Source organism: Ambystoma mexicanum, chromosome 7p (genome assembly GCF_040938575.1).
Source record: "Ambystoma mexicanum isolate Mex_15411 chromosome 7p, UKY_AmexF1_1, whole genome shotgun sequence".
In the NCBI taxonomy this organism is placed as follows: Eukaryota; Metazoa; Chordata; class Amphibia; order Caudata; family Ambystomatidae; genus Ambystoma; species Ambystoma mexicanum.
In genome coordinates this window covers 448,685,267-448,702,338 of record NC_090939.1, presented here as the reverse complement: position 1 = coordinate 448,702,338, position 17,072 = coordinate 448,685,267, and the positions used below count along the sequence as shown (strand labels likewise).

At 49.2% G+C, this 17,072-nt stretch overlaps 1 protein-coding gene across 1 annotated transcript in view; it reads left to right on the top strand.

The window, feature by feature from the left end:
• The first annotated feature begins 227 nt into the window (after positions 1-227).
• CHD1L (chromodomain helicase DNA binding protein 1 like) overlaps positions 228-17,072 on the top strand; it is a 1,245,724-nt gene continuing 1,228,879 nt past the window's right edge. The window contains exon 1 of the mRNA XM_069636461.1: positions 228-396. Within this exon, the coding sequence (XP_069492562.1) occupies positions 294-396 (103 nt within the window). The 5' untranslated portion in view covers positions 228-293. The remainder of the gene's footprint in view (positions 397-17,072) is intronic.

Below are 17,072 nucleotides of genomic sequence, written 5' to 3'. Positions count from 1 at the left end.
TAACCGCCCTGTTGTTTATAGTACTTGCTATTTATTTTATAAGACGAAGTGTAGCGATGTCAAATCATTGTTTAGCTGTATATTCTTTTGATTAGGCGAAATTGGGCGTTCGGCATATTTATGAGTAATAGTAATGTCATTATTTCAAAATGGCCGAATGGTTTCTGGGAGCATCCGAATGCTCTACAGACCAGAACCTCCTCCAGTAGGAAGTATTGCACAGTGCAGACTTCATTGGTTACCGCCGCCTGTGTAGTTTTGTCTACGGAAGTGCTGCTCAGTTGCAGAAGTGAATGAAACACAGGATGGCCGGGGATGCAGACATAGTGTGCAGTAAACAGAAAGCGAAGGCGAGCGCCATCACCGAGAAGGCGCTAAATGACTGGGGCCTTACAGGTCAGTGTTCCATTGTGGGGAGGTGCACTGTCTTTGCCCCCATGCAGAGTAAACGTAAACTAGTCACCCAAACCTTGCCGGTTAATATACATTGAAGCGGCTGCACGTACCAGGAGCAGCTACAGTAAATCAAGTAGTATACATAGTGTTACGTGTCTACCCTGTTGGGAGGCATGGTATCGCCCAAGGGTTTTTGATGTGGTCACATGGGGAACCACGTGACCAAGCTAATAAAGTAAATGAGCCGCTTCCAGCTCGTCAGTCGAGACTCAACTGACTCCGTGTGTATCTCTCTCTTTGGGGGCATGTTGTGTTTTACCTATCCTGACTATGTGGCTATTCCCTGTATGTATGTGTGCCTGGGTCTGGAATATTTGGTATGGAGTGTTCTGGTTGGAATGTTTGGATGTGAGTGCCTGTGTTCCTTTATTGCCAGTTGGAAACTTGAGCTTGGCACAGGGGGACCGGTGGATGCTTCTATCCTATGAACTTGTCCTGTATTATACCTGATGTACTTACCTGTGTTCCTGTGGACTTACTAAAGATACCTAAACAGAACAAGGCTCATGAGTGGTTATTTATAACCCCAAACCCACAACTTAACATTGGCGACGAGGATGTTTGGAAACTGAAGGGAGCAAGGAAAAAAAAAAAAAGAACAAGGAAAGCAGCAGTACAAACAAGGACGGTTAACAGGAAGCAGAAAGTGGCAAGGAAGTTGCCCACCAGCAAGGAGCAGTAACCACAGAGGCATCCACCGGCCCCCCTCCCCGGCCCCAAGGTAAGCGTGCTGTGCCTGTATGGATGAGTGAAAGGCTCAACTCAGTGACACTGCAGGACAGCGCTGCATGGCTGTCAGCGTAATTAAAATTGGCCTTTGAAGTGAGCAGCGGCCGATTGTGACAGCGTGTAAGGGGCCGGGGAAATATCGAGGATTAATGTGGCCAGCACATTATAACTTTGCATCAATAGCAGAGAATGCAACGTATATTAGCAGCAGTGATGCTGATGGCTTTACCTTTTGGAGCAGCTTTCGAGTGGCGTGTGAGGGTTTGCACTTTCTGGGCGTCTTTGAGGGATGCCTGCTTTGGCTGCACCGACGACGGTTGGTGCGAGGAGCTCTGTACGGGTCTGTGTGCCCGACAGTAATGGTGATGTCATCAGAATGCTGGTGGTGTCGGCGAGGGTCCGCTGTGTTGGAACGTTGGAGCGAACGTTCCTGGAGTGCGCAGCAGCCTGCTTCGTGTCATGACGAAGTGTCCTGCATTGGAAAAAAGGACCTTCCAACGTGCCCGCAACGTGCAGTACTTCCGGGTCTGCGGCATCTGTTCATCTGCGTAGCATGAAGGATCCATCAAGGAAATGGATTGCAACAAATACAAAATGTGTTACGGCCTCTATCGCATTTCTATGGAATGTTTATAACATTTGGATCAAAGTGCTCGTTTCGTGGCATCCGGAAAAACGTATTGTGCAAGTTTACAAGTGGATCAGCTGTGTTAGCTGCCAAAGCTGAAGAGTTTTTTTTTGCACCTAATGCATACTAAACCATCGGAGACATGAGGTACTATGCTAACGTTTATTTTGCAGGATACGGCGGATTTGTTTTTTTTCATCTAGTTGCATTGACATTACAATTGTACATGGCCTGTTATTTTCTTATGGTTGGAAGCAGCATGTCTCGAGCTCATGGAAATTATATTGAGTGATGCAAATAAAAAAAAAAAGTCATGATTTCTGTATTGCAATGCTGGATATTGGTGGGTCAATGACAAAAGATTTCAACATTACATCTTGCAGTGAGAAGATGTGTTTACTTCAAATGTATTTTGTGGCAGTTGGTGATGTTGGTTATTATGCTATATGGCATTCTAAGGGCATATTGTGTTTGGGATGCATTTCCCAGTGTTGAGGTGCCTAAAGAGGTGGTGAGTTTTGCCAGTATTGGTGACGTTGTCTGGCGCTAATGGGTGCGTCCATGGGAAGTTCTGATGTCTTGGCTATGTGCTGAAATTCAAGAGATATGTACTGAAATTGAAAACCTAATGTGAGTTGTGTTTATGTTTTGCACTGTATTAACCAATTATTCTTCCACAGGAAAACAACCATAAGGACTTTGTAAGCTTTATTATTGGACTCAAGTGTGGTGCTTAACCCTTGTTTATCATATTAAATGCTCAATTTTCTTGACTGGTGTGTTTGAGGGAATGAGTCTGTGCAGTGATGTGAGCATGTAGTAGCTCAGGCATGGTGCCCGGAGCAGTTGTTAGTGTGAGTATTGGTTGCTCTATGGTGAGCATGGGATGCTCAATGCTGAGCATTCATTAGCTCAGGCATGGTGCCTGGAGTGGTGGAGTGGAGGAAATGGTATTGTGCTCATTTGGTGTGTCAAATGATGGGGTATCAAGAATACCGACACTTTGGTGTGTCAAATTGGGGGGGGGTGAGAAATCCCGACTGTGTGCTCATGTAATGATGTGACACTAACCTGTCTCGTGCAGCAGTCTACGAGGCAATTGGGGAGTCCCCTGAGGCCCCTAACACCTCCCTCCTCCCTAAGAGGGAACCGAAGGGGTGTGCAAGGGATCCCAGGGAAACCCTCCTGGGGGAAAAAACCCTACTGGAATGGATGAGAAGCTGGATCGGTCGCGTCTCCGCTGGCTGCAGCTCCTCAAGTTTTTCAGGAATCACTGGATCGGGTCACTGTACCTCGGCGAAGTCCTGATTTGAAATAAGTAACGAGAGATGAGAGAAGGAACTAGGTACGAGAGGAATCAATATAATGATTGGGTAAGTACCTAATTTGTCTGAAAGGATCGACTATCTGTGGACTGCGGAACGGGAAGGCTAAGCAGGATGGTACGGCTGTAAGAAAGAGTAGAAAAGGAAAGGTAAGCATAGGTAGGAGGGATAGAATAGTAAACCCCCTAGTTGCGAACTCACGTAGCGTCTGTAGAGAGTAGCGACGCTCTGGTCTTCGGCTCTGCTGGACCATATCCGGAATCCGTGAGAGAACGAGATGACGTCAGAGGACATCTGACTTGTGAACGTGAAAACACTGCACCGTAACCCAGAGGATGAGAAGATATCTTGGAAGAGGGGAAAACGGCGAGTGCACGCAATCTCCAGCGTCGCCACAGGGAACGCCGGTGCCAGCCAGTCGTGACAGTATGCCCCCTTCCGAGGGTAACACCTCCTGGTTTGCCCGGATGACACCTGTGGAAACGGCGAACCAGTAAGGGGGCGTGAACTGCTGAAGCCGGTTCCCACGTACGGTCAGCCACCGAGTAACCCTTCCAGTGGATCAAATACTGCAGTCGACCGCAATGATAACGGGAATCACAAATGCCCGAAAATTCGAACTCCGGACCTTCCATAGTAGCCACTGGAGGCGGGTAGGCCCTTATAGATCGATCAAAACGATCCGATTTGTGAAGTTTGAGTTGCGAAACATGAAAAACTGGGTAGATCCTGGACCAAGAAGGTGGGAGCTGTAACTCAAAAGCCAAAGAACCTTTTGCTCTCAATACTGTAAAAGGACCAAAATATTTCGGAGACAATTCAGAGGGAACCAGATGTCTGGTCAGAAACTTTGCTGAGAGCCAGACCAAATCCCCCGGGACAATCACTGGAGTCGATGAACGATGCAAGTCAGCATAACGTTTAGAATGCTCTTGAGCTTCCAGTAATGCGGTTCTGGCCAAAAGATGTCCCTGTTGAATGTCGCCCATTAGGGCGTCCACATCTGGAAAGGCCGAAGCTCTGAGAAGAGATGAGGGATAGCAGGAAGGATCGTACCCATAGGTACAATGAAAGGGACTAATTTTGATTGAAGCATGAGGAGCATTATTGTAGGCAAACTCTGCCAAGGGTAACAAATCCTTCCAATTGTCCTGTGCCGCTGATACAAAACAGCGCAGATACGTTTCCAGAGTCTGATTTAAACGTTCAGTCTGCCCATTAGTTTGAGGATGGTATCCCGAACTCAAGGCTCTCTTTATGCCTAAAGCAGAGCAGACTTGTTGCCAATATCGAGAAATATATTGGGAACCTCGATCTGACACTATGCTGTCAGGAAGACCATGCCGGGAAAAGATGGAGTCTATGAACTGTCTTGCCATCTGTGGAGCTGTTGGTACTGAGGGTAGAGCCTGGAAATGAGCCATTTTGGTGAAATAATCCACTGTTACCATAATGGTTGTATGATCTTTAGACACAGGTAAGTCAACGATAAAATCTGTGGAAATCAATTGCCAGGGACGAGTAGGTATTTGGGCTAGAGCCAGCTTTCCCAACGGTTTACTGCGAGGAACCTTGACTTGCAAACAGATCACACAAGAAGAGATCACACAAGAAGAGACGTAATCAGTCACGTCCCTTCTTAAGGTTTCCCACCAGAAATGTCTCAGTATGAGTTCTTGGGTACTGGCTATTCCACGATGTCCAGCAACCATAGAATCGTGACACATGTGCATGACTTCCGTTCGGAGCAGGAGTGAGGGAATGTAGACCTGATGACCCCGGTAGAAACATCCGTCTTCGAGACTTAGTCCCCATTTGTCTGCCTGACCTTTAATGGAGCCCATTAAGACTAGAGTTTGGGCTGCTACAGAGTGGAGGAAGTCCTGGACCATAGAGATGAACGTAGCATGAGGAAACAATCTCTCGGTCTGAAAACCAGATTTGCAATCCGGATCTCTGCGAGATAGAGCGTCAGCTTGAAGATTGGTTTTACCTGGAATTATAGTGAAAGTGATATTGTAGGGAGAGAAAAAATGGGCCCATCTTGCTTGCCGGCTGTTACGAGTTTCAGCATATTGTAAACTCTTGAGATTCTGATGGTCAGTGCGGACCTCAATGGGATGTTGGGAACCCAACAGGAGATGTCTCCATTCCTGAAAGGCCCGTTTGATCGCCAGCAACTCTTTCTCTAACACCGTGTAATTGATCTCAGAGGAAGAAAAAGTCTTGGACAGAAAGGCCACAGGGTGTTCTGGTCCGTGAGTAAAGGCTTGTTTAAGTACCGCACCCAACGCAAAATGGGAGGCATCAGTTTCCACTCTAAACGGTAAGCTTTGATCTGGGATTCGTAAGAGAGGAGCAGAAGTAAAGAGAGTCTTCAAAGTATCAAAGGCTGACTGGGCGTCTTCTGTCCAATAAAAAGGCTTTCCCTTCTTGAGTAGTCTTGTAAGTGGCAGAACGATTGATGAAAATCCTGCTATAAATTTCCTATAGAAATTCGAAAACCCCAGAAATCTCTGTAGTTCTTTGACAGAACTAGGAGAGGACCATTCCAGAATAGCGGTCACCTTGCGAGGATCCATGGAAATTCCAGTAGGGGACAAAACGAACCCCAGGTACGTGACTGTAGTCTGATGGAATATACATTTTTCAGGCTTGCAATAGAGGTGATTACTCCGTAATCGGTGTAACACCTGACATACGTGTCAGTGATGTTCTTTAGGATTCCTGGAGAATACCAATATGTCGTCAAGATACACCACTACCGTATGAAGAAGGAGGTCTGAGAATATATGGTCAATGAACCTTTGAAAAACTGCCGGGGCATTTGCGAGTCCAAAGGGCATTACTCGGTATTCAAAATGTCGAAAAGGGGTACGAAATGCGGTCTTCCACTCATCCCCGGTGATATGCCCCTCTGAGGTCCAACTTTGTGTAAATAGTTGCCCCTTTTACTGCTTCTAGGATGTCCGGTATTAAGGGCATTGGGTATCGATCAGGAATCGTGATCTTATTAAGACCCCTATAATCAATGCAGGGACGTAATTCGTCCGTGTCCTTCTTAGCTATGAAGAATAATGATGCACCTGCAGGGGAAGTCGATTCTGTAATCAAACCGTTTCTGAGGTGGGTATCCAAATACTGCCGTAGGACTAATTTTTCCTTCTCGGAAAGGATGTACATCTTTCCAAAGGGAAGTGGCTGAGAGGAGTCTAAACGGATGCAACAATCATCTCTCCGATGAGGCGGAAGTTCAGAAAATTGGGAAGAGGAGAAAATGTCCTGAAACTCTTCATACTCAGGAGGAACAGGACTAATCAGGTCTACTATCCTTTGAGAGGCCACAGGGTTAGATGAAGGAGCACAAAATCCAACTGAACCTTCAGTAAGACAGTGTTGGGTACAATATTCAGATCCCAAAAAAATGGAACCGGCTGCCCAATTTATGTATGGGTTATGTAGTTTTAACCAGGGCAAGCCCAGAATGACAGGGTAGTGAGCTGCTTTTATTATATCAAATACGGCTTCCTCCCTATGTGAACCAATGAGCATTGTCAAAGTGTGAGTCTGTTCTCGGATAGGTCCCGATATTAGTGGGGTTCCGTCTACGCCTTCAACTGGTATTGCGATAGCTTTGGGAGATCGGGGAATATTCAGTTTTCTCGCCCAAAAATCGTCCATGAACCAACCAGCTGCTCCACAGTCAACCAATGCTGGGACAGAAACGATGTTTTCATCTGGCAAAGAAAAAGTGACGCGCAAGACTACCATGTCCAGCGAGGGAGACAACCTTGTAGGAGATTGGGAACCTGTATCAGTTACCCCGACCGTAGGTCCCCTTACGGTTGAGGTCTGGCGTTTCCCGAATGGAAAGGTTTTCTGAGAGGAGCGACTAGGCACTCGTGTACGGTATGATCAGAAGAGCCACAATACATGCATAGTCCCTGGCTTCTTCTACGGGCGCGTTCCTCTTGAGTCAGAGGACCCCGTGTAGTGCCTAACTGCATAGGTTCGTCTGCAGTGGCTGATTTAGAGAAGGATACTAATTCTGGCGCAGAGCGATGACTTCTCCCTTTCCTCTTCTCTGCATGCCTTTCTTGCAGTCGAAAGTCCAGCTGCATGGTTAATGAGATTAGTTCAGCTAAGGTGTTTGGTCTCGGAACTCGAGCCAATTCATCCTTCAACTCCTCACTCACCCCTCTCCTAAACAATGTGATAAGTGCATCATCGGCCCAGGATGTGTCTAAGGCCATCTGTTTAAAGCGGGTAATAAATTCTAAGATTCCTAAAGAACCTTGCTTGAAGTCTAGGAGTTTCTCTTGAGAGGAGACATTGTATTCTCTCCGAGAAAACATAGCTTTTAGACTCGCCGTAAAAGCAGGCACAGAATCCAATATGGCATTATTGGAAGTGACAATAGGCGTGGCCCAGGCTAGCGCGGGGCCCGTGAGATGAGTAATCATATATCCCACTCTATCTCTGTCTGAGGGAAAGAATGATGTCTTAAAAGCAAATTGCACCGTACAAGCATCCAAAAATTCCCTTAAAGAATGCGGGTTTCCGTCATATTTCCCGCCTGGAAGAGGGCCAGGAGGAATTTCTGAACTAGTGGGGGCCTTATTGAACATTTGCTGTTTAAGGATTGCATTTTCATGCTTTAAGGCTTGTACCTTGTGGGACAATCCTTGTACTGCGGTCGTCAACTGCTGCACTTGATCTAAGGCTGCCTGCAAAGTACCCATTAATTTTAGGCGTCGCTAGCTGTAATGATGTGACACTAACCTGTCTCGTGCAGCAGTCTACGAGGCAATTGGGGAGTCCCCTGTGGCCCCTAACACCTCCCTCCTCCCTAAGAGGGAACCGAAGGGGTGTGCAAGGGATCCCAGGGAAACCCTCCTGGGGGAAAAAACCCTGCTGGAATGGATGAGAAGCTGGATCGGTCGCGTCTCCGCTGGCTGCAGCTCCTCAAGTTTTTCAGGAATCACTGAATCGGGTCACTGTACCTCGGCGAAGTCCTGATTTGAAATAAGTAACGAGAGATGAGAGAAGGAACTAGGTACGAGAGGAATCAATATAATGATTGGGTAAGTACCTAATTTGTCTGAAAGGAGGGACTATCTGTGGACTGCGGAACGGGAAGGCTAGGCAGGATGGTACGGCTGTAAGAAAGAGTAGAAAAGGAAAGGTAAGCATAGGTAGGAGGGATAGAATAGTAAACCCCCTAGTTGCGAACTCACGTAGCGTCTGTAGAGAGTAGCGACGCTCTGGGCTTCGGCTCTGCTGGACCATATCCGGAATCCGTGAGAGAACGAGATGACGTCAGAGGACATCTGACTTGTGAACGTGAAAACACTGCACCGTAACCCAGAGGATGAGAAGCCATCTTGGAAGAGGGGAAAACAGCGAGTGCACGCAATCTCCAGCGTCGCCACAGGGAACGCCGGTGCCAGCCAGTCGTGACAGCTCAGCAGTAATTGGCGGTCTTCCTGGCTTCAGGTGATCGTGCCGTATCTTGGGGGACTGGGTGTCCTGGCACTAGATGCCATTGTGGTGGTCTTCCTCGGATGAGGTGGTCGCGCCAGGTACCTGTTATTGGGGGCTGTTGGTCCCGTTGGGGAATTGCGACACTTTGGTGTGTCATAGATAGGGGGATAGAGAATCCCGACACTGTGGTGTGTCAAATGGTGGGGTATCAAGAATCCCGACACTGTTGGTGTCGAATATTTGTGCTCAGTGGTGGGCACAGTCCAGTTGGCATGTTTTGGTGTAATGCCAAGGCTTATGTGAGGGAGTTGGCATGTTTTTGGAGTGTTGCTATTGTATGTGCTCTCTGGTGAAGCATGTTATTTTCAAAGTAGTGTCCATGCTGCTTACCTAGTATTAAGTTGACATCTACTTAGGTCAAATACTGTGTTATATGAACGACATTGATTTTGGTGCCAGGTGAGGGTGTTTTGAGGACACTCACAGTGGAGTGGAGATGAGTACGCTTTAGGCAGATAGTGGGGTTTAACCCTGTAGATTGTGTTAGCACAATTTGTAGTTGGTGAATGATGATGCAGGGTTATTGTGTGATGTAGGTGGTAATGGTTGTGTATGAGATTGCGGGCTGGTTCCCTTGTAGCGAGTTCCATAATAGGCCTGTTATGGTTCTAGTGATTGTTTTTGAAGTGTGTTAGCTAATTGGCAGCTACTCTAAGGACTTGGTAGGGGATAGCTTTATGCTAGGAGCAGTTTGCTGGATGGATGTTTAGAAGGATCGTTTTTATATACTTACCTGTTAGTAACACTGTTCCTTCTGTTTCATCCTTTGATTGCATGGTTATGTATGGGGGGAGATATGTTGTGTTTTACCTATCCTGACTATGTGGCTATTCCCTGTATGTATGTGTGCCTGGGTCTGGAATATTTGGTATGGAGTGTTCTGGTTGGAATGTTTGGATGTGAGTGCCTGTGTTCCTTTATTGCCAGTTGGAAACTTGAGCTTGGCACAGGGGGACCGGTGGATGCTTCTATCCTATGAACTTGTCCTGTATTATACCTGATGTACTTACCTGTGTTCCTGTGGACTTACTAAAGATACCTAAACTGAACAAGGCTCATGAGTGTTTATAACCCCAAACCCACAACTTAACAGGGCACCATGCGGGTGCCCCACCACGTGTGCTGGGCCCAGCTCCAGGACGGTGCCCCTGCCGGGCAACGCCGTCCCTGTGTGTTGCCCTGGCCCTGTGAGGCGGGCCAGGATGACGACCCCGGCCTGGGTGCCCCCTGAGCCAGGGCCGCGGTAAGCCGGTTGCCATCCGGCCCATGTGCGGTGCTCCGGTGTCCCCGGAGCAGGTGGGATGAACCCCCACCCCTTGTGATCGCAGCGTGAGCGCTGCCTATTGATGCCTGGTCGGCTGCCACCCGACCATAACATGAGGCTGCCCGGTGGACCGGAGCAGCCCCCAACAATGGTGACGAGGCGAGGGGCCCTGTGTGCCCCCAAGAAGTTTTGGTACGGGCCCATCTCCAACGGGGCCCGCGCAGGAGACATGGCGTGGCGGGCCCGACACCAGCTGGGCCCGTGCAAAAGGAGGCTGGCAAGCTGCCCGCCCCGTCCCCGAGGGAGACGGAACAAGTCGGCGGCTGTGCCGCGTGGAGGGATGCGGGCCCATCTCCAACTGGGCCCGCCAAAGAGGATCTTCCCCCACCATCACCAGCAGGAGCGGGGATGAGGTGTTTTTCCCCGCGGGAGAGGGTGCCGGCGGCATCGGCCGCAACGAGGAGCGGCTAACATCGCCGCAGGAGGATCGATGCAGGCCCAACTCCAACTGGACCCGCAAAAGAACGGCCCGTGCCGCGGTGGGGAGGCACCTGCTCCTTCCCCGCCTGCGGAGCTGAGGGAACAGCGGCAACGGCCGCATGAAGACATGGATGGAGGTGGGCTGCCCTGCCTCCGCCTGCGGCCCGCGTGGCCCAGGATACCCGGGCCAAGAAGAAAAATTTTTAAAAAAGGGTGGAAAATGCTCCGGAGCGAAGTGGAGGGGAAGGTGGGGGCCGCCGCACAGCGGAGGCGGCCCCGGTCCAGGATCGGGTGCCGCCCAACAGAGAGGTGCACCCCCCCCGAGAAGAGCCGCGGGGGCGGTGGCCGCGCATGTGGGAGGACGGAGCCCCTCCACCAGGGCCCATGTGCGCTAACATGGGCTGCCTGGTGCCACCCCCCCACCCCATCGAGGAGGCCGTGTCGGCTGCTGGTGCGGCAAGGAGGGCCACCAGAAAATCTAAGGCCGAAGCCTCCTGCAACCCTGGAAAAGGGGGACAGGGGGGCCCAGGCGCACACCGCCAGGCCGCGGCTCTCATCACTGAGAATGCTCGTGCGGCCGGGTCGGTGTGTGCCCGCCTCCGCTGCTGGCGGCGGCGAGAGATGCAGCGGCTGAGCTGTGACGAAGCACAGCTGCCTTCCCCCCGCGGCGGCTGGGGACGCGGCATGTGCCGCAAGAAGAGGAGCTGCCCCTCCTGGGACAGCAGTGCGGTGTCGACCGCGGATGGGGAGAGGCGGGCATCCCGTTCCCCAACATGAGGCGGGCCCACCACCATCTGGGCCCGCAGTATGGAAAACAAAAGGCATGCAGAGGGGGAGGGATGGCAATTTGACTGGGGTCTGGTGTGCTCCTCCCGGCCCGGCAGCTCGGGCACCATGTTACTGTTTGCCGGCCATCTGCCCCATGAAGGGGAAGGAGTGCAACAAGGGGTCTACTGCCAGGGTACCGTGATGTCATCACACGCGCCCCTAGACGATGGACCTAGCCGATGTGGCCCCTGGGCCTCCCCAGGTGCGGCTTTGCCGGCACTGTGTGACTTTGGCGAACGGTGGCGAGGGCTCGGACCGCGTCTGCTGCGGCGCCGCGGGTGTGGAAGAGGGACATCACTGTCAACATCCCAGACAAGGACTTTGCCTCAAGTGGCCCAGTATCTGGGCAATGTGATGTTGGGCATGCCTAGGCATGTACAATGATGCGTGTGGTGCCAGTGGCTAGCACTGGTGTGTTGGGTGATATGATTAGAGCCACTCACCCAGGTTAATCAAGGGTGTAAAGTAGGAGAGTGGCTTAAGTAGTAATAGTAGGGGCGGTTATGGTGGGACTTTGGGGTTTTTGTTTTATTGATATAAAAAAGGAGGAGTGTTACGTGTCTCCCCTGTTGGGAGGCATGGTATCGCCCAAGGGTTTTGATGTGGTCACGTGGGGAACCACGTGACCAAGCTAATAAAGTAAATGAGCCGCTTCCGGCTCGTCAGTCGAGACTCAACTGACTCCGCGTGTGCGTGTGTGTCTTTGGGGGCACCATGCGGGTGCCCCACCACGTGTGCTGGGCCTAAGGAAGGGGCAACGCCGTCCCTGTGTGTTGCCCTGGCCCTGTGAGGCAGGCCAGGTTGACGACCCGGCCTGGGTGCCCCCAGAGCCGGGGCCGCGGTAAGCCGGTTGCCATCCGGCCCATGTGCGGTGCTCCGGTGTCCCCGGAGCAGGTGGGATGAACCCCCACCCCTTGTGATCGCAGCGTGAGCGCTGCCTATTGATGCCTGGTCGGCTGCCTCCAGACCATAACATGGGGCTGCCCGGTGGACCGGAGCAGCCCCCAACACATACCAACAATATAACTTTTTTCATCATGTGATAAAAATGTTGCCCGTGCAGGCTCTTCTGTTTGCCAGATGAATATACCTGCCAAACTCTTCAGTAGAGCGTCATCCAAGTTCTTCCAAGAAAAACGACATTCGTATCATTGCCCCTTCAAATGATGAAATCAACTACTATTATCCGCATCTAAAATACAGTATCCACACTGCCAACACATCACAAAAGCTTTAAAAAAAAGAAATGCGCATTGAAGCCTTTATTAGGGAAACAGCATCATCATCATACCAAACTTTATTTCGACACTCATAAAAACGTTCAAAATACATTTTCACCGTACTACAAAAATACACCTTGGTCACATCACACTTTTAGACACAGTTGGCCAAATATTTGGAAAAGTGTTGTGATGTATTGATGTTGTTTTGTCCGGCTGGCTATCTATGAATGCTGTTGGAATGTTAGTGCATGGAGTGATTGACAGCTCATGAGAATGTTGAGTGTTTGCTGGTGAGAGTTCTGAGTGTGTCAGTTGGGGCCCTGACCTGGTGTGGCAGAGCAGGTGTCCCCAACCTTTTGTTACCAATGAGCAACATTTCCTTGTCAGATGAATGCTGAGCAACTTCCGTACTTTGATGTAATTTATGGGCTTTCAGTTGGTGGTAAAATTGCAACACAAATTATAACTGTGCTATGCTCAATAATGCTATTAGAACAAGTCAATGATCAGTAATCTCATCCAAATGTAATCTCGTCCATGCCATTCGTAATGGCCTTTAACATACTTTGACATGAAGTTGGTATATAAATAGAAGGTTTAGTAAATTGAGTGATAAACTGCATTTTTAGACACACGAGGCCAGCAAAATTGTTCAAAAACATTTCAGGACACAAAATGCAGAATGATTGGAGTTCTCTCTCATGAAATATTAAGACCATTTAGTGGCAAATGTTTTATTTCAGGCATGTTTGATCAGTAACTGTCATAAGTTGGAGCATTTAAAGCTAAATGTAAAGGCTTATTTTGGGGTCCCCAAAGGAATTGTCAGGATCTTCAGTAGCCACTCGTGCATTTTTAGGAACACTGAACACCATATGGTATAATTTAAAGATCACTTCAACCAGGCTTTGGAGGGTGGGGGCTATCCCCCTTAGAATTCTTGTGAAACGTGGCAAATATAGCTTTTTAAAGCGCTCAAGTCCTGTTACATTGAAGACTAGCGATTAGGAATAAAAAGAACATTTTTCGGGTGGATTTGCATATTCTTTCCCCAAGCAATCTTCTGGAAATATAGTTGTAAGTGGTGCATTTGTAAGCACATTAGTAGGCCAGTAACATAGGTCACAACTTGGAAGTTTTGAAAACCACTTGACGGAAGGGATGGGGTTATTCCTTGATATTCTGCGCTTAATATGTTCATGGGTATATACCTCCTCTCTCAAGTGCTCACCCCTAACATAGGGTCGTTCAACGTGCAGGTCGCAAGTTCAAACCTGTGGCATCTTTCCTGATCGATAAATTGAGATCACTACATTGGGTAATAATATCTGTTCTTACAACATTTAGATGCAGGAAGAATCTAGCACGAAAAGATATGTTGTGGTTATGTGGTAAAACACAATTATTCTGGGATGGTGTTTTCCAGAGGATGGAGTTGGTTCTGGATCTCTCTATACCCAGAGATCCACTTGTTGCTGTGTTAGGGTTACTGCCTTCAAATATTGGTTTAACTACAAGTAAACTGTTTTGGATATATAGAGCTCTTTTGCTAGCCAAGAAGCAGATTTTGAAATTTTGGAAACGTGATACCTCTCCTAGCATTGATGACTGGCTGCAGAGTTTGTCCCTTTTGTCCAAGAGGGAGAAAATATCCTTTAAAGCAAAAGATCAGCTTGATAAATATGAGAGGATGTGGGGTGCATGTAATGATCTCTACGCTTAAAATATTTGATCGTGTTCTAGGTTTCTTATTTTGCTTTGTTTTTGTTTTTTCATTTTATTTCTTTCCTTTACCTTCTGTCACCTTACTCTCTGTATTCAGTTCCCCTCTGTTACTACTTAAAGATTTATTTAGGAAATTATAGGTGAATAAGTATCACCTTGTGCATTTGAGATATTGTATTATGTTCTATTGCTTCTGTAAAGTTCTAAATGTATAAATAAAGTTTTTGAAAAGATATGTAAAAGCAAAAATTATTATTTGGTCACTTAGAAATTATTTTCAGTAACTTAAGTGCATTTCAGTCATGGCTACACTAATTAATTTATCATGCACAATTTGGAACTCATTCACCTTAATTGCCAATTAGCCGCATGCCAGAAAGGTAAAGTATCGTACAATGAGATTTTCCACCAGGACACTACAGTACAAGAAGTATGCTTTCCCAACATTGAGCTTCAGCCCCCATTTCTTGTAGAAGTAGGTTCTCAATGTAGTCTGTCGGGTCCTGTCCTTCCTCTCCCTCTTGCAGTCCTACCACGCCAATATTGTTCCTTCTCGCTCTCCCTTCCGCCTCCTCCGCCTGAGTCTCCAGGTTAGCTACCTGTTGTTTGAGTATGTGGATTTCCTTTGCGTTGCTAGTGCTGGTGACCGTGTTGATTTTCACCGCATTTTCCCAGCTGCTCGTTCTCTCCGCCAACTCCCTAATGTCTTGCCGCAGCAGAGTGACTTCTATGCCTACTGCGTCTATTTTAGCCTCCAGGGAAGTGCGCAGGTCCGACATCGCTGTCCCCCATGAGTCTCGCAACTCCGTTATAGCCGCTAATATTTGATGATTGTTAGTAACTGCGGCACTCTCTCCTGGCGTAAAACGGAGGCTGCAGGATGGTGGGGGGAGGGGCTGTGAGCAAAAACAAGAACAAGCAACCCACGATGGAGGCATTCGCCAAAACGCAAAAATCTCCAGCGGCCATAACGCCCACAATAGCGTTATGGCCGATGGAGATTGTTGCGTTTTGGCGAATGCCTCCATCGTGGGTTGCTTGTTCTTGTTTTTGCTCACAGCCCCTCGCCCCGCCATCCTGCAGCCTCCGTTTTACACCCAGGGTTGACTGGCCTACGAAGTGTAGTCCTGCTTTTCTGTATAAGCACGGCACCAGTGTACCTCGCCGGGTATGGGGCTTATGTACACAGAGCACCAACTCAGAGTGGGTTGTGCCCTCCCACGTATCCAGGCGTCTCACTGCGTGTAGTCACCTAGCTTCCAGGCTGCTTCCTATGTTTTAGCCTACTTGCCTGTATTGTGTGGGATTTGCGCTTCCTTGGTTACACGAATACCTCCCTCCGTGCAGATGTTAATGTCCGTATCACTGCATTTCTCTAGCTGAGCTGCTGCGAAGTCCTGTGCCGCCTTCCAGGCCGCTTACACTGCAGTGGTGCAGGCCTTTTCACTTGCTGCCTTCCACGCCTCGTGGAGCACTGCCCTGCACCTTCAGTGCGGCGCCTGCCATTCCCCTCCAGCCATCCTATGCTCCAGCACCAGAGGCACTGCTCATCAACCAGATCCTCGCCTCGGCACCCTGCTCGCTGCGTGTTACTGCCTCCCGGGGGTGCGACTCAATGTATGCACAATCACCCCCCTAAGTTTGCGGCTCACACTATAACAGTACCTCTGCCCGCCGACACTGCCCCTCCTTACGTCAGTCGTTAGGGGTGCTTGGATGGTGCGGATGTATAAACGGGGCTCAGTTCTCTGTAGTGGATGGCTGTAACTCCACCGTGTTCCACCAGTTTCTTTTATTGCAGTCTTGTGGTAATCATTGCAGCCCCCCCACTGTCAGGTCGTATTATGCAGCCTACCTTCGTTCGTTCAGGGTGCCTTGATTATGCGGGTGTAAGGGCAGGGTTAGGTGTAAGCAGGCTGGCTGCTTCTCGGCTTAGGTTATCCCCTTACTTTTGTTCCGGCCGTGCGTGCTCTGATGGTCTCAGCAGAGGGACCGTGAGAGCCACCGCACACAGAAGTCCACCGGCGCTCCCTCTAACTGCCAGTGCCACGCTTCCTCTCATGTCGGGTCCCCTGTCGGGTCCACGGTCCCCGGGCCGTATCCTTATCCTACAGCCGCACTGCTCCGCTATCCACGATCTCCGTGGGCACCGAAAACATTGCAAATGCCCAGATTCTGCTGCCGCCGCCTGAGCAAAGCGTTTGTCAATTTTGCAAGACGAGGCTTTGTACACGAAACAAAGTTGCCGGCGGACCCTCTGAAGTCCGGATCCGCCAGCAATGCCCTGATTCTGCTGCCGCCGCCTCAGCAAAGCGTTTGCTTATTTTGCATGACGAGGCATCTTATTCGAAAGAAAGTTGCAGGTGGTCCCTTTTGAAGTCCGGATCCGCCATCTTGGTTTCTTTGTTAGCGATTCGCCGTGGCTCCCGGCACAATTTTCTCCGCATCCAGCAGGATTTCACTTACGTAGTTCGGGGGTACTCTGCAGTGCACCTTCCAACGCTCTCTCCTTTGTTGCCAGGGCTTCCAATTAACAATATGCACGTGTAATGCAGGGATCAATTGCGGATCATCAGGAGCTGCCTGGAAAAGACGTCCTACTGCATGGCTAGTTAGCCACACCCCCCCTTTCCCGACATTGAGCTTGCTACTGTTTTGGAAAACAGTATATCTTTGGGCTTGCAGCGCATAGTCCGCGGCAGAGTCCAGTCATTCTCCCAACGCCCTCCAGGAGCCCAACAACATGATATGATATGTTATATGATAGTTTATTTATATTGCGCCTGTACACCAGTGTTTCAGAGCGCGACGAGGCAGGGGAGGAAAAAACAATAAAAACAAAACTCTCTTACTAGACCCAGTGACATTGA